At 41.0% G+C, this 21,165-nt stretch overlaps 2 protein-coding genes across 6 annotated transcripts in view; one reads left to right on the top strand and one right to left on the bottom strand.

The window, feature by feature from the left end:
- Nucleotides 1-21,165, bottom strand: part of PPEF1 (protein phosphatase with EF-hand domain 1) — a 112,114-nt gene that overhangs the window by 31,309 nt on the left and 59,640 nt on the right. For all 4 annotated transcript variants that reach the window (XM_039365396.1, XM_039365395.1, XM_039365394.1 and 1 more), the window contains 8 exons: nucleotides 20,690-20,726; nucleotides 20,322-20,471; nucleotides 19,166-19,495; nucleotides 18,352-18,537; nucleotides 17,436-17,578; nucleotides 15,147-15,253; nucleotides 1,236-1,399; nucleotides 4-88 (listed from right to left, as the gene is read on the bottom strand). In XM_039365396.1, the coding sequence (XP_039221330.1) occupies nucleotides 4-88; nucleotides 1,236-1,399; nucleotides 15,147-15,253; nucleotides 17,436-17,578; nucleotides 18,352-18,537; nucleotides 19,166-19,495; nucleotides 20,322-20,471; nucleotides 20,690-20,726 (1,202 nt within the window). The remainder of the gene's footprint in view (nucleotides 1-3; nucleotides 89-1,235; nucleotides 1,400-15,146; nucleotides 15,254-17,435; nucleotides 17,579-18,351; nucleotides 18,538-19,165; nucleotides 19,496-20,321; nucleotides 20,472-20,689; nucleotides 20,727-21,165) is intronic.
- LOC120318111 (phosphorylase b kinase regulatory subunit alpha, liver isoform-like) overlaps nucleotides 1-21,165 on the top strand; it is a 175,501-nt gene that overhangs the window by 125,564 nt on the left and 28,772 nt on the right. The window lies entirely within an intron of this gene.

The raw sequence follows: 21,165 nt of genomic DNA, 5'->3' as shown, positions 1-21,165 counted from the left end.
TACCAGAATGGTCTTGGTCAATCATATTAAAGATAATCTCCAAATCAGCTTTGTATCTACACAGAGTTTCCGCCAAATATGGTTGAACCTAAAATAAGACAGAAAGAGAGAGAGAGAGAGAGAGAGAGAGAGAGAGAGAGAGAGAGAGAGAGAGAGAGAGAGAAGTTAGAAATAATAATATACAATACTCAGTCTATGGTTGAAATCACAATACTGCAACCTATTTTATATCCTGTAAAAATATATATTTTAAAATTTAATTTATTTCATGCAAAACCAACATCCAGAATCCAAATTCTAAACTCTAAAAGATTTTAATTTAAAATTTAATTGAAGATATGCATTATCCTAAGAAAGCTTCCAGATTAAACTTCTAATGTACAATAACTCCAGACGTTTATCCATTGGTAACTTTGCCACTTTTCATCCTTCATATTTCAAAAGAAAATTCTCTTAAGGAAGAAACTAATAGCATGCCATTGATTAGTAATGCTAGTAGTTATTTTCCTATGTGTACATTAAGAGTCACATTGCACAATTGTGTATACAAGTTTCTAAATAAAATTAATAGTATTATACAAACCGTTTTAACAATGCTATCAATTCAGCCATTTCCTACATTAAGGTGTACAACTAGAGCTTCAAGACTGAGAATCACTACTATGTCCTTTAAAGCCCATCCAAAGGTTGTCACCAAATAGAATTTTTATAATTTCTAAAGTGACAGAAGAAAACCCTATTGAGCATGTAGGGCCTGGAAAGATATGTATCTTCTGTCAGTCATCAATGGTCTGAAAATTCAACATGTACTTGAATAAGGATTATATACTATTGAAAGTCCCAACTGAAAGACCATTTTAAAATTTGGACTGTATATATTAATATATCCCCGTGTTTTGCTATTGTTAAAATACACTGATTTAAATGCTGATTTAATGTTTCATGTTGCAGCATACAAAACAAGGCCAGCTTTTATCAGCGTGAGAAGCATATATATTTGAATTTCCTTTCTTTCTTGCATATACATAAAAATAGAGGTTATGATCAGAGTAATTGTATTTCATATCTATATTTAAATAACTATAATTAAATGAAATAATAACATTTTTTTCCTTCTGTCTCTGCACACTGTTTGGTCCTGCCCTGCCTCTCTACAGAATGTCCAGCCTGTTGTTCAAAATAAAGTTCAGACCCTCTGAAAAAAAGTTGATCATCCTTGTTCCAAATCACCTCACCTCTTTGATGGGTAGTATGATTTCTAAATTGTCAAAACACGAAAGATATTCCACACTTCCATCCAGAGCCAGGCAAACTAGTCGAGAACGGAGAGTTCTCCAGGGTAGGTCAAGATGCAGAACCGATTCCATGGCAGAAGCCCATTGGCTAAGAGAAATCCTTCCTGTTAAAAAATGAAAAGTATTTTATGTTTCAACGGAAGCTCCTTATAAGAGGATGTGATGTGCATTTTATCAAACCACAACCCCCTCCAGTTTCAATTGAAACATCATTGCAGGAGGTATTGTAGCATTGAGATTTCAATAAACTAAATTACAGGGCTACTTTTTAATAAAAACTGGCCAAGCATAGTGGCTAGCTTCTAAATGTGGACTAGCTCCCAGAATTCCACAGCCAGACATGCTTGCTGGGGAATTCTGGGAGTTGAAGTCCACATATATCAAATTGACTGAGGTTGAAAATCACTGTTCTAAAGACTAGACCACCAGACACACACACACCCTTTCACACACACAAACATTCTACCAGCTTCACTAGAGCTTATGAAGTACACTATGTAGAATAGGGAATAGAGAAGGGTGACCAACCTACAGATTGTTGGTATACTATTTGCAGCACATCACTGAAATCTGGGGAAACAATTACATTTCAGCACTGAGTTTTAATTTGCTTTTGCTTTTTTTTCTTGTCAACATGAAACATCAGAAATTTCTCAAATGAAATGAAAGGTGTGCAGATTTCAGCTTGTGTGTATATGTGTGATTGTTGGGTGGGGGAGGACTTAAAGGGGAAAATGAAAAATTAATATCTGTCAAAGATAAGGTTATTTCCTTCTTTAAGAGTCTTTTTGATATGTTGGTAAGACTAATCAATCAATAAACTATCTTTCCTTAAAAGTCATCCCTGCTTGAATAAAAATGGCTGGTTTCTAACTTGGGGGTAAGATTTAAGTTGGGAATGTTAATTGGATTTTAACATTAAGCTTGCGGTCTTCCCATTCCCTCCCCTTAACCATTAATGGGGGGAGGGTGGCAAAAATCTGGCTTCTCAAATGTTACCTGTTCCTGGTATTGTATGAGGAATGAGAAGAAAAATTAGAAACTTTGATAATTATGAGCTCACAATTACTCCTCTTGGAATCACAGCTCATCTTTAGCTTACTGTCTGTCTGCTCTGCTCCATCCTCTGTTGGTCATGGCCCCCAACCTTTACTTGAGAAGCTTGGAGGCTACAGAAGAAAGAGAAAAAGCAAAACCTTGCCATAGGCAAAGTCTTAACCTCTTCTGCTTTGGAAATGTGAGCCTGGGTATAACAACAGAATCAATTCCATCCTATGCATTCCAGATGTAAATAATTTGTAATTGAAGAGATTCTATATATTGAAGGGTAATAAATGCAACAATGGCAGGAGAACAGCACTTAAAAAAACACAAATAGTGGATATATAATTTTATAATCTGAAGCATTGAAAAAATATTATTTCATATGGAATGGCAAATATGAAAATATCAGAATGGTTCTTAACAAGGGAAACTTTTTTTTAAAAAATATGTTTTATTGATTTTTAACATAATCACCTTAATATTTGGTAAACAGCATATTGTCTCGGTTAGTATTTAAAAAATAATAACAATTAATTTCTATAATTCTATAGTCCATATAATGGCTTTGCTTGATTTTCTCTTCTTCCAATAATACTCTCTTTTGCCAACCTTAATACAGTTCTTATTATTAAATATAGACATTTTTTTCATGTTTCTGCAAATAATAACCACATCCACTGTTTTTTTTTTTTTTGTAAAAAAAAAAAAGGTGCCGGAACTCACACACAGCTCCGGTGGACTGGCAGAAGCCTCTAGCACGCTGCATATGGCTCCAGTCAAAAGCCCTTTACAGAGTGGGGGGGACCACTTTAGGTAGCTTCCAAGGCGCAGATCACTATCAGCTGATAGACCGCATTGCTGCGGCTTTTGAGAGGGTGCTTGTTTGGAGCTGGGATGTCTTTTGCCACCTCTTCTGCTGCTTTAGGAACACACCTGGTCCTTCGAAGAGATTCTCTCCAGAAGCCAGTCCTAGTCCCTGGCAGCCAATGTGGGGGTAAGGACAGATGCGGGGTGGGGGGAGCCATGTGAATCAAGGCAGAGAAGAGGGTCTACTTTCAGGGTTGTGGAAGTGTTTCCGGGTTGACCTTCGATGCCCCTGATTTCCCCAGACAGCTTCCTTTCACTAAGCCAGAGCTTTACTTGTGCTGGTGGCTTAGAAAGAACCAGTTCTTCCCTTCAAAAAAAGGTGCCGGAACACCATTCTGGTGTGTTCTATGACAAAAAAAGCACTGAACACATCAATATAAAGCTTCTTTTCTAATTGCCTCATAGATCCTGTTTACAGAATTCTTATTTAAATTTGTTTTTCCCACAATATTTAAACATTCTTACTGGTTAAGATTTTCTCAAAATTAGTTACAATTAAGTATTTAAGTCTTTTTTCTCATACAAGCCATCCCAATACGTTTACATTTCTCTTAAACCCCCCCCCCCAAAAAAAACCCAGAGGAAACATTTATTTTATATAAACCCGACATTTTTATATTTCTCATGTCAAAAAACAAAACACAAAGGAAAAAAGAAAGAAAAAATACTGTTACTTGAGGGGTTCATCCCTCTTAAACTAATCTTTATTTATATCCAAAATCTTTCTATTTCTTTAACCATATTCAAACAGATGTTTAATTTTTAAATATTCCCTTGGGTAAATCCCATCATCTAATTTCTTATTTCTCACTTTAGCCTTTTTTTTTGCCAAACATCTTTCCTGATCAATATGCTTTGCTGAATCAAAGACTCTTTCCATAATCTTAAAAGTGTTGTTGCAGATACAAAAGGCAAAACAGATAAGATGTTTTTATAGGAAGGTTTGACCCCTTCATATTCATTGAGAATCTTTTCCTTTCTTTCTTTCTTGATTTTATTTATCATTTTTTGTCTCTCAAGTTCTCATAGTTCTTCTGGCAGAATCCATTTTGTCAAATCTTTTTTCTTGTCCTCAAACTTATTTTGTAATCTTAGGGTATAGGTTACCTTTTTCATGTCCAGTATTTCCTATAAGTTTTTTTCCATCTGAGTTAAGTCATACTTTCTTCTATTGTTAAGTTCCATCTTGAAATCTCTGTCCTCTGTCTGATATTCAGTTGTCTGTTTTTACTGCTCACTCTCTGTTTTTATTTTCTGAGAATTTTTGTGTTGCAAAGTTAAATTGGAGATGTGTTCATTTCATATTTCCAAAGTTATTTTTAATTTCCTTGTGGTTTGAGATCATTGTTGTTTGGATTAGTTGCAACATAGTATAGATCTCCTTCTGGAAAGTATTTGATTTTTCTTGGTATATTATTTCTGCAGATCTCTGATTTTCCATGATAGCTAAAAATCAGTTTTCCTTTCTCTACAGACAGCTTTAAAGTCACAGTTGAGTTGGTAATCCAGAAAGGTCAATTCTTTTTTTTAGAGTTTATAATTCTTACTTTGTAGATAGCCCAAAATGTTTTCTTTCTTTTTTGTCACAGCAGTTCTCTCTTATTAAGACATTGAAGGTCACCGAAACCAAGTTATCTTTTCCTCAGCTTTGTCAGTCCCTGTAATAAAGCAACTACTGTTGTATATTTTCATCCACCACTGGATGTCAGCACCAGTCAGTAACAGACAATTGTTTACTTCTATTTTCATGATTTAAAAGGAAAATCTTAACAGATTCCACCGATTTCAAACTTATCCAAATTAAGTCTTATATTCATTTCATTTCAGTATATTTCTGTTCCCCCTGAAAAGTTTAATTCGCCGTTTCCATCTGTAGGAGGGTGTGGTCAAGATTCCCACCCCCCTTCTCACTTTCGGAAGCTTTTTGCTTCTTGGGGTTTTTCTTTTTCTTTTTCCAGAAAATCAATTTTCAAGCAGAAGAGAGAAAATTCACTGTTCTTACCCAGTTCCAAGCACGTTGTTTACAGTCAGCTTAAAGTAGTGCTTTTGGGCTTCGGCTGCTTGTAGCTTGGGCTGGACTCTGAAGTTAAGCTAGCCTTTCTCCTGCTGGTTTCTGGAGGGTTTTTTCCAAACCAATCGGATCGACTGCCATCTTTCCACAATCGGTGGGACTGCCTTCCTTCTTTACTTTCTCTATGAGGCAATTTCAGGTCCATTTAGGGTCCCCTAGCAGGCAGAAATCGGCTGTAGGATGCAGAACCCCACAATCCTTCAGTTGCTGTGCTACTGCTCCAAACCAGAAGCCCCTTAACAACTCAATCAAACGTAGCCAACTTTTGAGAAAATTGTAACCTATAAAGATATGTTGAATACTGAAGGGAAACCAACATTGAAATAAGAGTTGGGAAAACAGAGTATTGGTTCAATAAGGTGGTCTCAATTGCAAATATAATTGAGATATGAGCTGGATAGAAAAGATGTTATAAACTGTAACTATTTTTATTAGATATAATATTAGAAAAATAAGCTGAGGAAGTGTATACTTAATGTTATATGTATTAATAGCAGTAAGAATTGTATTTGCTTAGTGATTGAAAAATGAAGGAATATACCTCAAGAAGAGAGGATCAAGAAAACATTGGAATGTGTAGAAATGGACAGAGTGATATTGAAGAACAAAGAAAAAGAAGACACAGAATAATTTTAAATAAAGGATATAGGTTATCACTTGCCGGAAAAAAGGGGTAGAGATCAGAAATTCAATATGTATCTTCAAGTAAAAAATGAATCCAGACAACATGTTGTTTACTATGCACTTATGATTTGTAAAAATAGAAAATCAATAAAATATTATTTAAACCCCCCCACAAATAGTGGATATATAATTTCATAATCTGAAGCATTGAAAAAACAATATTATCTCATATACCATTGTCTTCTCTAGTGCTTTGGACTGTGAAACCTGCAGAGAGTTCCCTGCAAATACTGTTATTTTTCGTGGATACTGATTGATGTTCTGTACATCTAGGAATTCATTAGTAAGTTTACTAAGTTCATTAGTATGTTCACATAATTGGGCTTTGCAAATAATCACCTGTTAGTGGACAATCTATATTTATGATGCCATCTGCATGCTTTCCTAATTATCCAATACTGACACATGTGGATTCAATATACCAATGCAACAATAGCAATCTTCATTTAAAATCAGGGGCAAGCACATGTCTGAGAAAAAAAAATATCTTAAGGTAATGTTACACCAAAATTGGAGCACAGAAGAAGAACCTTGTTAGCTATATGCTCAACAGAAACACGGTAGCTCCTCCTGCAAATACATATTGGCAATACCATGCTTTCAGAATGTCTCTTCTGCACTATCAACATTCCTTATCTATGGAAGAATTAGACTTCAAATGCAGCTGTTAATTATCAGAGGCTTTTTGTCTTCTGTGGTAATTGTATATGAAGCAATAGTCGTGTAATTCTTTAATTGCAGTCTCAAGAGGGCTTCAACATATGCTTTTTCTTTTTTTGTTCATATTGAGATAATGAATAATCTCTGATCTTCCCTTCCCCCCCCCCCCCATCAACAGTCACAAAGTAGGATGAAGCAATTTTCCTTTGGTAATACCAAGCCAGGAGCAACCAAGAGCAGGATTTGAAAGGTCAAGGTGGCAATCACATGCTTTTTGGGCACAGCATGAATCTTGCAGTCATGGGCAACATCTTGATTCTTTGTCTCTTCCAATGATATCCCTGGCCATGAATGTGAAAAGGAAGGAAGATAAACTGGTATCTCATCTGTACAGCAAGATATTTCTCCTTAGTGGGAGAAGAATAATTAAATCAAGGATACTTCTGAGCTATTGAGGATCTTCAACTTACCTAAATTACCTAAGATTTCAGGCCACTTTTCCTATATGATATATCAATTTACAAAATTTGGACAGAAGATAGGAGGAGATACTTATAATTTATTGATTTCTCATTATTTTCTAGGGGAAGCTATTATTTCGACTGCACTCTGAGTCTCTTAGTACTTACTAGGCTTCCTGACTCCTTTTTTTAAAAAGCAGGCAGGCTCTAAAGCAAAGGACCAGACTCTAAAATTATAGGTATTTGCATATCTTGAAGCCCCAGAAAGATCTTGCTTGGGTGGGAGAGAGCACTATGGAGGATTATTTCAATGTCTCATAAATGGCTGTTTGGGACTGGATATGTATTGCCCCCTGCAAGGGAAATCAGACTAAGATACCAATGACATGTAAGTCGGTACTACTTTTACTGTAACAGTATCTTGCAAATCTGAATGTGCTTTTCTCCCCTCCCTTTTATCTTCATGTGATTTAAAGAGAGGCTTGTCTGAGATTTTTTCTCAATTTTCTTTCTTTGTCCAGGCTTAGTTCCGTTTTGTCTGACAGTTGTCTGGGTAAAGGCTCTTCTTCCTGTCCTGCAAGGCTATTCTCTCCACAGACAAATATGCCCACAGATGTATTTGTCTACAACACATTACATGATAGTCAACTTTTGATCGGGTAACTCTTCCACAATAGCTGTTTTGTCGGTATATCCTGGCCTCAAAATATTTCCTAGTTCTTTTGAAGGAGAGTCTCTACCTCTCATCTGATTTTATTCAGATTGTTACTAGAATCACAAGGCTGGAAATAACCATTTAAGCCATTAGAAAGAGTCCTCTACTGAGGGATCCAACTTAAAGCTCCCCAGACAGTCAGATATCTCTCTAATCCTGTCCTGAACACATCCAATGAACACAAGACCACTGCTTTTCCAGGGAATTTGTTGTATGCTATTGAATTGCTCTTACTGTTAGGGAGTTTTTTCTAACGTTCAATTGAAATCTGATTTTCTGTAACTCACATCATTTTATATTCTGCATTCTGGGACAAGAGAAAAGAGCGTTGTCTTACCTGAACGCTTTTTCTCATCAGGATGGTGTAGAATCCACTGATTGGGTAATTTAATCCCTCCTGCTCAGACTAAGAAACAAAAAAACTTTGCCACGCCTCCTTCTGGGTGTGACTTTCCCCAGTTTTTTCGAGGCGAAGCATCCAGACGCAAGGCTCCAAACAAAAACAAGGGGAAAAAAATGCATGCCTAGACTAACACTAACAGGGTGGATGTGGATTCTATACCATCCTGATGAGAAAAAGCGTTCAGGTAAGACAACGCTCTTTTCTCCATCAGAATGGATGTAGAATCCACTGATTGGGACATACCAAAACCGCTCATGTCCCCACAGGGAGGGAAGTCTAGGCTTGTGTCCCCTGAGAACCAACCACTCGCTGTAGGACTCTCCTTCCGAAAGCAGCCTCCGCTGCTGCAAACTGATCTATTCTGTAATGTTTTATGAATGAGGAGGGAGAGGACCAAGTCGCTGCCCTGCAAATCTCCTCGAGTGATGCCTGGGTAGACCAGGCCGCCAAGGCAGCAGCACTACGTGTAGAGTGAGCTGTAATATGTGAAGGGACTGAGAAATATAAGCCCTGGAAATACACGCCCTAATCCACCGACCAATAATAGAGGAAGAGACCTTCCGACTCATGGTAGAGGGCTGAAAGGACACAAATAATGCCTCAGATTTCCTAAAGACCGAGGTTTGTTTAATGTAATGGCGCAGGGCCCTGCGCATATCCAAGGTATGCCACCGTCTTTCCAGACGGTGGGAAGGGTTAGGACAGAAGTTAGGAAGGACTAGGTCCTGAGAATGATGAAACTCTGTATTGACCTTAGGAATGAATGCAGGATCCAGCCTGAGGACCACTCTGTCCTCATGGAATGTGCATAAGTCCTTCCTGACCGATAAGGCAGCCAATTCTGAAATTCTCCTGGCCGACATGATGGCCACTAGGAAGTCCACCTTCAGTGTAAGGAAGTGAAAGGAGCAAGTGCTCAGAGGCTCGAATGGAGGAGAAACTAAGGCCTGTAACACCTTGGACAGGTCCCAGGATGGGTAACGATGAACCGTAGGTGTCCCTACGTTGGCCGCGCCCTTGAGAAAGGCACTAACTGCTGGATGTTGAGACAGGGAAACTTGGTTGTCACAGGTGAGGACCGTCGACAAGGCAGCTAACTGCCGACGTATGGTACTGGTTGAGAGATCTCTAGTTAGCCCCTCAAGTAAGAAGTCCAATATGTCTGGAATGGTGACAGCAAGCGGCAAAAGTCGCTTTTTGGTACACCAAGAGCAGAAACCTCTCCAAGTGGCATCATAGATCCTGTTGGTCGAGGGACGCCGCGAGGCCTGGATGACAGAGATAACCCCAGAGGAGAAAAACTGTTTGGCTAGACTCTCCCACTCAAGTGCCAAGCGGCTAATTGAAGCCACTGCGGGTCCGGATGATGGAGGTTCCCCTGGCTGAGAGCTACTCGGTCCGGGGAAATCTTCCATGGTGGTGAGAGCGACAGGTCCACCAGGTCGGCAAACCACGGGCGTCTTGGCCAATATGGAGCAACTAAGATCAGCTCCGCCTGTTCCTGGATGAGCTTGCGGATAGTTGCTTGTAGTAGCGGAAGAGGAGGGAAGGCATAAAGTACGCCCTCCGGCCATCTGCTCTGGAGGGCGTCCATTCCCTCCGCCCCCCTCAACAGGAACCGGGAAAAGAACCTGGGGAGCTGAGCATTGTTTGGGGAGGTGAAGAGATCTAAGATGGGCTGCCTGAACCTGTGTGATATTTCCCTGAACAGACCTGAGTCCAGTTTCCCCTCTGAGTGATCCACTGTGGCCCTGCTCAGGGAGTCTGCCTGTTGATTCGCTCCCCCGAGATGTGTTCCGCTCTGATGGAACTCAGAGTAGACTCTGCCCAAAGTCCTATGGCCAGGGCTTCCTGCATGAGTGACCAAGAGTGGGTCCCCCCTTGTTTGTTTACGTGAGCCTTGGCCACAATGTTGTCTGTCAGGACCAACACGTGTTTCCCTGACACAAGGGAAGAAAACCTTTGGAGAGCCAGGTGGATGAACTTGAGTTCCAACCAATTTATGTTGTGTGTCAGGTCCGAACTGGACCACTGACCTTGAGCTATGTGGCTCTGAAAATGTGCCCCCCCAACCGAACAGACTGGCGTCTGTGGTCAGGGTAATTCTGGGAGGTTCCTTGAAAAGGGTACCTTTGTTCAAGGCGGACAAAGTCCACCATAGACGGGAGGTCAGAGTGTGATGGGGAACCCTGATTTTCCTGTTGGAGGCACTGACTTTGCATCTTTGAAAGGGAAGGAGGAACCACTGGAGGTTCCTGGAGTGTAGCCTGGCCCATGGAACGATGCCCAAGCAAGAGACCATCTTCCCCAGGAGTTGGGATAGTTGTACCAGTGGTACCCTCTTTTCCCTTCGGATCTGCTGAGCCAGCTTCCGAATGCTGACTTGACGCTCCTGGGAGAGATATACCTTGCATAGGCTGGAATCTATCAATGCTCCCAGATGGAGCAGGCGTCTTGTGGGGGTAGTGTGACTCTTTTTGAAATTCACGGAAAACCCGTGATCCTGAAGTGTTTGAATTGTGATTACCAGGTCCGACTGACCTGATCGGAAAGATTTGGACTGTATCAGTATGTCGTCTAGGTAGCACTGTACCCGTATGGGCTTCATCCTTAGATGAGCCGCCAGCACGACCAAGACTTTTGTAAAGCCCCTCGGGGCAGATGATAGGCCGAATGGGAGGGCCCGGTACTGGTAGTGACTGCGTGCATAACAGAACCGCAGGAACCTGCAGTGTTCCTGGATGATCGGAATGTGTAGGTAAGCCTCTGTCAGGTCGATGGAGGAAAGGAAATCCCCCTTCCTGATACTTGCCAAGATGGACTTTAGGGTCTGCATCTTGAATTTCCTGTAAGTGAGGAAGTAATTTAGATCTTTTAGGTCCAGTATCGCCTTCCAACTGCCTGAGGCTTTGGGAACTACAAACAGGATGGAGTAGAACCCTTTCCCCAATCTGGTCCTGAGGAACCCTTTCTATGGCTCTGATCTCTAATAAATGTGCGATGGCTGTCATGACTATTTGTGCTTTTGAAGTATTGTTTGAAACCGGGCACTGTATGAAATGATCTGAGGGAGAAGATTGAAACTCTAGGGAGAGACCCCTTCTTATTGTCTCCCTGACCCAAGCGTCCGTGGTTGTGGTCTCCCAGATGTCGTAAAACAGTGCCAGTCGACCCCCAATGGGGTAATCCTCCTTGGCGTCACTTGGACTGCCTGTAAGGACGACTGCCCAAGCCCCTAAAGGGACGCTTGGTCTGGGACTGACCCCTGGCTCCACTAAACTGGCAGTCCTGTTGGCGATCCTGTCTGAAAGAATAGGATCGCGAGCCTCTGGGCCAATCCCAGGACTGCCCTGCCCAAAAGAGCTGTCTCCAGTCCCAGGAGCTACTGGGACGGAATGCTGGTCTATGATAATCCTGCTGGGGCCATCTATCCAATTTTTTGGAGGGATGGGCCATCACCTTGTGCTTGTCCTTGCCTTCAATAATGTGAGGCTCTAGGACTGGGCCGAAAAGGTGGGTGCCACTGTACTTAGATGTTGCTAGGCGCCACTTTGCCTTTAAATCAGTGCACCATTGCTTCAACCAGAGCAGCCTGCGTGAAGCCACTGAGGCAGCAATAGATCTGGCCGAACATCTGGCCGAGTGCAAGGAAGCATCCGCAATATATTCGGATGCTGCCACGACTTTGCCTATTGCTTGGTGCGCTCTGACCTGATCTGGCGGAATGAGCGCCTGGATCCACGATTGCTGAACGTGCAAAGAAGGAGGAAGAGGTTGCCGCCCTTATGGCCCAAGCTGAAGATTGGTGAGCTCTACGAAAGGAGGACTCGAACTTTTTGTCCTCAGCCTTCAAGAATTCAGCCATGTCCCCAGGAACTGTGGTATTGGAGAACAGAGAAGTCAGTGGAGCATCCACAGATGGAACTTCTAGAAGAGAAGCGAAGGAAGAAGAGACATTGTAAAGTTTCTTGTCCAAACTGCTCTGGGAAGGCGTGGTAGCTAGTGAAGCCCACTGCTTTTCCACCGTAGTCTTGAAGACTAGTGGACATGGGATCTGCGGGTCCTCCTTGACCTTTTCTGCAAACAAGGGGTTTGCTTCCCAGTTGGCCGAGGAAGATGGTGCCTCCTCCTGGGCCGAGGTAAGTTTTACCGTGTCAATGGCCTTTATGAGGAGAGACCGAAAAACGGACGGATCAAAGAGACCGGAAGAGGTCACCTGCTCAGGTGTTGGTTCCTCCTCCTCAGACAAAGGAGTGTCTGCTACTCCTAGCTCCACTGACCCCTCCTCCCCTAATTGTGAGGAGGTTTCCGAAACATCGGAGCTAGGTCTAGTGCCATGCTCCACCCGAGGTGGGGGAATGGAAGTGGGAGGAGTAGGATGCGACTGCACCTGGCTACCTTCAGTGGATGACATAAACTGCCTGAATGCATGGTGCATAAAGGCCTGGAATTGAGCCTGGGACCACATTTCCCCTTGGTCCCTGGAGCTGGCCCCAACCTCCGTTGAGGCACGCCTGCTCTCAGTTGTATGGTGTGACAGTGAAGGGAAGGAACGAGGAGGACCAACCTGCTCAGTTTCCTCCTGAGGAGACCAAGGCCTTGGGGCTTCCTGTGATGATTCAAATTGAGGTTCCGACAAAGGGGCGTCCAGTGGGGCGGGGGAAACCATTTCAGCCCCACTGGACCTGAGCCTTTGTGCCTTGGAGAATTCTCTCTCCAGTGCTAGGTGTCTCCTTGTGGCCTCTTGCCCGGCTGACTTGGAGGTATCTTTAGAAGACAAATATTTGGTTTTAGCTTTTTTCTTCCCCTCCCCACATCCAATTCCTCTGACCTGCGCTTTGCTTGTGTGGGGGGGCACTGGTCTGAGTTGCCTGGGCCGAGGAACTGTCTGCCATTGCAGTCTAGGTACGCCTAGGCAGTTGTATCTAGAGCTGGGGGGAACCAACACGCAGATCACAGTCAGAGATGGAAAACCGATCCTTGCTCTGAACAGAAGGCAATGGCAAGAGCAGCCAGACAGTGTTCTAATGCTGTCTGCGTAGGTCCTGTGACAAAAGGTCACTGACTAACTGAGAACAGGTGGTCAACAAAGAAGATCTCTTCGCCCTCCTTTTCTAGGCCTTAAGCCCAGAAAATAACACCTTGGCCTGCTCAGATGCAGCCAAGGCCCACACCTGGGGTAGTCCCCGCAAGCTGCACCACAAGCACTGTGGTACACAAATATCTTCCCCCCCTGAACGGGTCTGCTCACAGACCAAGGCACTCAGGCAACAAATCCAAATCTGCGATAATGCAGGAATAACTGCAAATGATGTTGTAAATAAATTTAATTAGGCCTCCAAAATGGCATCCGCCATGTGGGCCCTCTCAGTAACAGCCACGCTAAGCCATGTGGTCAAAATGACGGCCGCTAGGCCTGAAAACTCTTGGAGAAGCAACAAGGGAAAACCCTGGGGTCTATTTAAAAGGAGAATCTGGAAACGAAAAAAAGGCTTGACTTTTTGTTTCCCCCCCCCCCAGGTCCCCAAGCACTTGCGATTGGTAGCGCAGCCTCCGCTGCAATCCGGAGTCAGGAAAAGTCTCCCTCGAGGCCTCAAGGTGAGAAATAGTGTTCCGGAGGCCTCCGCACAGGCAAAACGATCTCCGCTGTCTGGCTGATCGATGGGATCGCGAATAGGCTACAGATCGTTGAAGGGAGCTTCCTTCCGAACAAAAGCCTGCAGCCTCCCCTTTTTCAAAGCTCAAAGGGCTGCAGAGGAGCAAGGACAGAGTCCTTACCCCCCCACACACAATCTCCAAGGATTTCTGAGTTGTGAAGCAAAAGCCAATTTAAATCAATTTTGAATTTAAGAGTAGCCAAGTTCAACGATAAATCCCCTCCCCCCCAAAAAAACAATTAGAGAAGCAAGCTAGCTGAGGAGCCTTCCAAAACGCGTCTAGCTGAGCTCGAGACTAAGAAAAAACTAGGGAAAGTTACACCCAGAAGGACGTGTGGCAAAGTTTTTTTGTTTCTTAGTCTGAGCAGGAGGGATTAAATTCTACATCCATTCTGATGGAAAAAATAGGTCTTAAAGTTCTCTATGACAATATTTAAAGTGTTTGAAGACCACTATTATTATATTCAGTTAGCCTTTTTCAAAACTAAATATCCTTTTCATAGGACTTGGTTTTCAATCCCTTGATTTCCTTGCCATCATTTTTACTAATGCAGTGGTTCTCAACCTTTCTAATGCCGCGACCCCATAATACAGTTCCCCATGTTGTGGTGACCCCCAACCACTTGTACATCACCGGGTGCCAGGGGCGTGGCGAAAGAAAAGGGGGAAAAAATGGCGGACAGCCTTGTTTGGTGACCCTCATGAAATGGTCGTTCAACCCCAAATGGGGTCCCGACCCACAGGTTGAGAACCACTGTTCTAATGTCTCTGCATCCCTTTTAAAGGGTGATCGCCAGAACTCTCAGAATAAATTGGAACAATTACTTCCCTTGGTTTGGTAAATATACTTATGTTAATACAAGTAATGAGATACTAAATTCTACTGCTAGAATGGTCTGAAAAGAACACTGCACACTGTAAACGTTGTCACTGGAATTCTTAAAAAACAAGAATTACAGAGTTGGAAAAGATCGCATGAGTCATTTTGATCAGCCTCCAAGCTCATGCACTATTTTTGGGGCAGCAGTGTCCATTATTCTAAATAATTTGATGTCACCCATAAATCGCAACTTTACTCAATCCAGCCTCATTTATGAATGATTCATAGTGGCATCTGTCCCATACAAATCTAGAATCTATTGCTTCTGTTCTTCTGTTATACAATTCACTACTTTTACAGCTCTTTGTCACATTTTCTTCCTATAACTTGCAACATATGAAATTACTTGTATATAAAAGGAAACACAAAACTGACAAACAAAATGAAACACTTTTTCAAATCACATTACCTGTGCAAATTGGATCATACTGGGTAAAAGCTGCAATGAGGTCTGATTTGTGGGTATAAAGTTTCTCTTGCAAACACTTTAAAGCAGAAAGCTCAATGGCAGTCACTCTACAAAGAAAATTGTTAAACTGGGCAATTAGAACAATAAAATCTCTTTACAGTTCCATGTCAGAATACAGAATTTTAGGATTTCTGAAACTCCCATATGGAGAACAAACAAAATACTTAAACATAATGGTAAACTTAAGTAGTGCTACATATCCAGTTAGAAAAATTGGAAAAAAATGAACTTGCATTTAGGAAAACAACTGCATGAGTGGCAATATAATCTCAATAGTTCTTGTAGTCAGAGATTTTATATTACTAATTTACATTTTTTTCTTTAGTTATAAACTAAAAAAAAAGTTGAAAAAGTGAGGAAATCTAAGTAAAGTGGCCAGTCAGGAAATATGTACATCCAACATTACCACATTTATATACATGATAATAAGGATGAAACAAAGCATAAATAAGTAAGGGCTATACTGGATTAAGTACAAATTGAGTTTGATGGCTATTAGCATTACTATCCTAAATTTCAACTTTTCTGGCAGTCCTACAAACAGCATTTTACCTTTGTACTGCTAGGGCTGATCAACAGCTAGTTTTGTGGAATAGAAGCAAATGTAAGCAAAACTGTTAGCCATTGTTGCCGGTTAGGTTTGAAAAAGGTAGGAGGAGGATCAAATTGCCTCTGGCACAAGCTAAAGGAGCTCTTGGCTATCACTGGGCTTAAAATCATAGGTTGCCCCTTAATTCCAAGACAACCAGACATCAAGTACATGTACTCCTCGAGTTACAAGTGTAATGGAGCCTGCCCATTCCACTCGTAACTCAAAAAATTGTAGTGAATCTTGTACCTTGAACGAGATTACTCCCTTGCTCATTAAAACGCAAGCACTCGTTAAGCGAACATGAGATATCTCAGGGTGGGGAAAGCCATGGAGGGCCTATAGTGATGGGACAGGTCCCCAAGGCCTCCCCGACCCCCTAAGATACCGCATGCTTCCCCCTCCCTTCCTGCCAAGCTGGACTCATCTGGAAAAGATCCGTCTTCTCTCTGCTGCGGTTCCTGCTGCCACCCAGATCTGAGGCTGGGGGATGCTTCCACAACCCCTGGCGGCCCGATCCGGGCTCCAGAGCCCTTTTCCAGGCCGCTGCCACCCGGATTTGAGGCCAGGGAACACTTCCATTCCTCCCCGGCCCAATTCAGGCTCTCGGAGGCACGTGGAAGTGTCCCCCAGCTTCGGTTCCATTCTCTGTTACAGAGAACAGAGGCCTAAAATACCATGAGATCACGCAAGTTCAGTAGCATGAGATCTCGCCCCACTGATCTCACGTGATCTTGCATTACTTTAGGCTTCCATTCTCTGCGAACACACCAAAGGCCTGGAGCAGCCAAGAAAGTGAAGGATCTCAATCTTTGTAGGTTGAGTATTGATGGCCTGGTCCCTAGGGAGACCCAGGGCGGGAGTGGGGAAGGAAGGAATAACCAGGGTGAGTGTTGTAGAGCCACTGCGATCGCTTGTAAAAGCGACCACTGTGGTGCTGCAATATTCGTAACTTTGGGACTTGGCTGTAAGCACTAGGGGGCACTCATCACGTAACTTTGAACGAGAGTTAAGTGAACGCTCATAACTCAGGGATTACCTGTAATATATACCAATGGATAGTTTAGCATTCTGTTTCCAAATATGCATGTTATTTTAAGCCAGACATGTCAAACACAAGGCCCGGGGGCCGGATGCGGCCCACGAAGTGGTTTCATGTGGCCCGTGAAGCCATCCTGGAAACAGTGAGGGAATGGCCCCCGCTGCCTTGGCCCTGGCCAATGTACAATTTTGTGGTGGCCATCTATGCTAAAACGCATTCAGTCTTAGCTCCACAAGGCCGTCTAGAAACAACAAGGAACCCAGCCACTGCCACGTTGGCCCCGCATGTGGGTGCATGCTAGGGAGGTGTCACCCTTTGTGAGGAATGAAGAAATGGACCATGCCTTGGCACTTGCCCCGGTCCCACCCCCTTCTGCCAGAGACCCTCAGATCTGTCCCACTCCTGCCCCGGGCCCCACAGGCACCCTTGAGGCGAATGATGTAGAGCTGGCCATGCCCACCCAGTAGGCCACACCCACCCATTCATGCTCACCCAGTAGGCCGCACCCACCCTGGCCACCACAATGCTGATGCGGCCCTCAATGAAATTGAGTTTGACACCCCCGTTTTAAGCAATAGGCATGCTTTTTTAGTGTTACCTTTGATGAAGTGTCTGCTTACGTGTAGATTTGCTAACTTGATACTGAACAAAACGAGGAATCAAATCTGGATTTAATTTGATATAGGCCCCACGATTGCTTCCTTCTTCATAGTAGTTTGAGGCGGAAAAAATCGTGATGACCTATTTGAAAAAGAACACAACTATCACTTGAAATACAGTATGCTTCAAACCAGACTAGTGACAGGTGAACAAATGACAGAATTAACCAAGCATTATGCTATAATTCTATATACTGTGAGCACTATATAAGTAGCTTTTTCCATTGTTGGAAAAACAATGAAAAAGAAGTTTTCATAGCTATGGCTCTGTGTATCTAAAAAATGAAAATAATCAAGTTCTGAACACATCTTTTAATGTGTTTTGATGCACACATATTATAGCTCACTCCTACAGATGAAGAATGGAATAACTATAAATATCCATTTCCTTGTATATAAAGCTTCTCCCTCATCAAACATTCTACATTCTCAGATATGGAAGAGATTTTGAAGGAAGGACAAGAAAAATAAGTCATCCAAACTTCTGGCAGTCATTAGATTTTCCAATGTATGGAAGAGGGTAGAACAAAAAATGGCAAATAGAGTTATAGCAATTTCCTACAGATGCAGAAAACTAACATAACTATTTGCCAATAGAATATTTTTCTCTTTTCAGCTAGTCTTTCCATCTAAATATGGAGTACTGATTCCTCCTTATTCTACTTTGCATTGTGGAAAAAATGAAATCATGATTAAAACTCAAGAAATTACACTGTGGTATGATTAAGTACCCTTTTGGTGGATAATGATTGCCATATCAATACTGAGTTGGAACTGTTTTTCTAGTACAATCTGATAAAATCTTTCTAGCTGGTGAACGTTTTTGTGAAATTTGAACTTTAAAGTACCAATTACCTTTCCATTATGACCGATCTCATAACCTTCCTGTTTGCATTGGTGAGACCTGATGAGCAATTTCAAATTATAACGCTGCAGCAATCTGGCAGTAATATCTGGACCAAAGTAACAACCTCCTCCTCGAATTTTATTTGGTGAACAACCATTCTGATGCTTAGGATCACTCCAGAGAATATCCATCACCTTTCCATGCAAATGAATAAACATAAAATAATCCTATTAACTTCCAGTATTTGAAATACTGGAACTCATGTCTTTACTGATTCCCACACATGATATATATGACGGTGAAACCTATGATACTGATGGACTAATTAGAATGGTAAGAAAGTTAAATCACAATGCAGTCTGGTTTTGATAACTGCAGTTGAGAAAATTATCTTTCTAGCTTCAATGAAATAGACCCATGTTGACACACTCTGCCCATCTTCTAGCAGTTGATTCTACCATCTGGTGGTAAATAAAGTTTAAATAAAGTGCCTAGAGGGAACTTCCCCAAATGGGAGACAATTACAGTATAGACGCCCAATTATTGATATATTAATAAGAATATAAGGCCTTTTTATCATCACAAAAATGGAATCTCTAGGAGACAGGAGCTGCACATTACCCCACATTTTCTGTTAACATGCAAGTATTTGTTATAAACAAACAAGATAAATTTGGGGTGGCAAATTTCTAGTATAAATCATTTATTCAGCTTGCAGTTGGTTGCTCAATTAAAGCTTTATTTTCAATCTTTGTTACCAGTTTGAACATCCTTATAACTCATATTTTGGAAAAAGAGACTATATATAAAGTTTTAGCATACTTGTTCCTTTTCTTTTGCTGTTAATTCTGGAGCTGTATTTGTGATAGTCAAGTTGTAAGGCTTGAGACACTGTGCATTCTGAAATGGGCTAGAACTGGTTCTGTCATGGGTGCCATCAAGATTGCCTTTAACATCACTCGTTTCCTTGCCATATTGTCTTCTCTCACAGGATGCTAATGTAGACTTTATTACATTTTTCTTGGATATGTCTTGCCCAGAATTGCATTTTTTTGTTTCTGTGAGGTTGATACTGTTTTTCACAAGATTTGTTCTCTGTGGCTCCTGGATTGCTTCCCTATTTGACTTCACTGGCCTCAGCAAAGACTTCAACTATGAAGATAAAATTTATGATCATTATCCTCAGAACAAATACATTGATATATATAGATATGCAAATGCTGTTTGGTCAGGAATAGATTAATCTGTCTTTCAGTGTATGTTGGGAGCCCATTCCAAATGTAAGTGGAGACACAAAGAAAAAAAACATACTTAAAGGATATGTATGTATGCATGTATGTATGTATGTATGTAACTATGAAGACAAACCTTTGGAATGTACCCTCTTATTGTTTGACAAAGAAATGTCAAAGAATTATACTCCATAGAATTACCTGTAGTTGTTCTTTCAGTAACATTTCTTTCAAACTTCTTTGTCATCAGTTTAATCTAAACGATTGGAAAGCACCATCTAAAAAGAATTTTTTTCCTTTCTGAAGAACTTGCTTAAAACGATATATGTATGTACAGTATATATATAGTACATATACAGATATGTATAGAGTATGTACATATATGGTGTATATAGATAGGTGAGTATATATGTACAGTATATATGTATAATGTAATAATCTAACTCCCTCCTCATGATTTTTGCTTTACATTAAAAATTAGAAAGTATTTATATTGAAAAAAATAACTTCAACCTCTATAAGATGAAATGCAAAGATTAATGTGTATATAATACAACAAATAATCCATACTATTATAGAATTGCTAATAATATAACCTATGCTAATATTATGTACATTATCTCTAGTACTTTAAACATACAAAATAGTAGGCTTAATGCTCACTGAATTTAGAATTTTACTTCTTGTAAACAAGACTGGAGCTAAAACCAATAATGTAAAAGTACTTTTATATGTATAATTCCTACCTTGTTTCTGTGAAATGAATTTAGGAAATTCAAATCTGTAGTATCTGATATTCCACCATGTAAAATAAGAATTTGATTGTCAATAATAGTAGCAAGAGGAAGCCAGCTGTAGACATCTTGTAGAAAATGCAAAATTGGTTTCCCATAGGTCTGTCAAATGAAATACTGGGTTAGACATTCTTGAACTATTCCTTAGAAATCTATGGACAGCTTCATTTTGGCTTTACAATAAAACAAGAACAAATTTGAAGGCAAGTATTTTTAGGACATCTCTAGGCCAGTAATTGCTAATTTTTGTAAAATAGTACAGTCTGTTCTGTCTCTTTGTTAACTTGATGGCCTTTATCAAAATGAGATAAAATACTAACCTTATACTTCTTCATAATTTCTTTTGTGAAACCATATCTGAAATGAAAATAATTGTTGGAATACATGTTAGAATGTATTTGGCATTGTAACAACTACAAAATTATTCAGCCAGTAGATGGCAGTGTTTAGTTTGCATGTATAGTTATAATCTATGGTTCTTTATGTTCTGAGGAGAGTTTCCTGTGACAGTTGACACCGTCAAAGCTCATGGTGACTGTACACTGTACATTTTATTTGATCTATATGGCTATGTAACCATCCTCTGTTACCAATCTGCATGGCTGTATAATACAGGTAGTCCTCGAGTTACAACAATTGAGCCCAAAATTTCTGTTGCTAAGTAAGACTTTGTTAAGTGAATTTTGTCCCATTTTACAACCTTTCTTGCCATAGTTGTTAAGTGAATCATTGCAGTTGTTAAGTTAGTAACACAGTAGTTAAATGAATCTGGCTTCTCCATCTTGTCAGAAGGTCA

The sequence above is a fragment of the Crotalus tigris genome, unplaced genomic scaffold (genome assembly GCF_016545835.1).
Source record: "Crotalus tigris isolate CLP2741 ecotype Arizona unplaced genomic scaffold, ASM1654583v1 scf7180000020065.321141, whole genome shotgun sequence".
NCBI classification, from domain to species: domain Eukaryota; kingdom Metazoa; phylum Chordata; class Lepidosauria; order Squamata; family Viperidae; genus Crotalus; species Crotalus tigris.
Note: the sequence above shows the minus strand (reverse complement) of the source record. Positions and strands in the feature narration are given on the sequence as shown.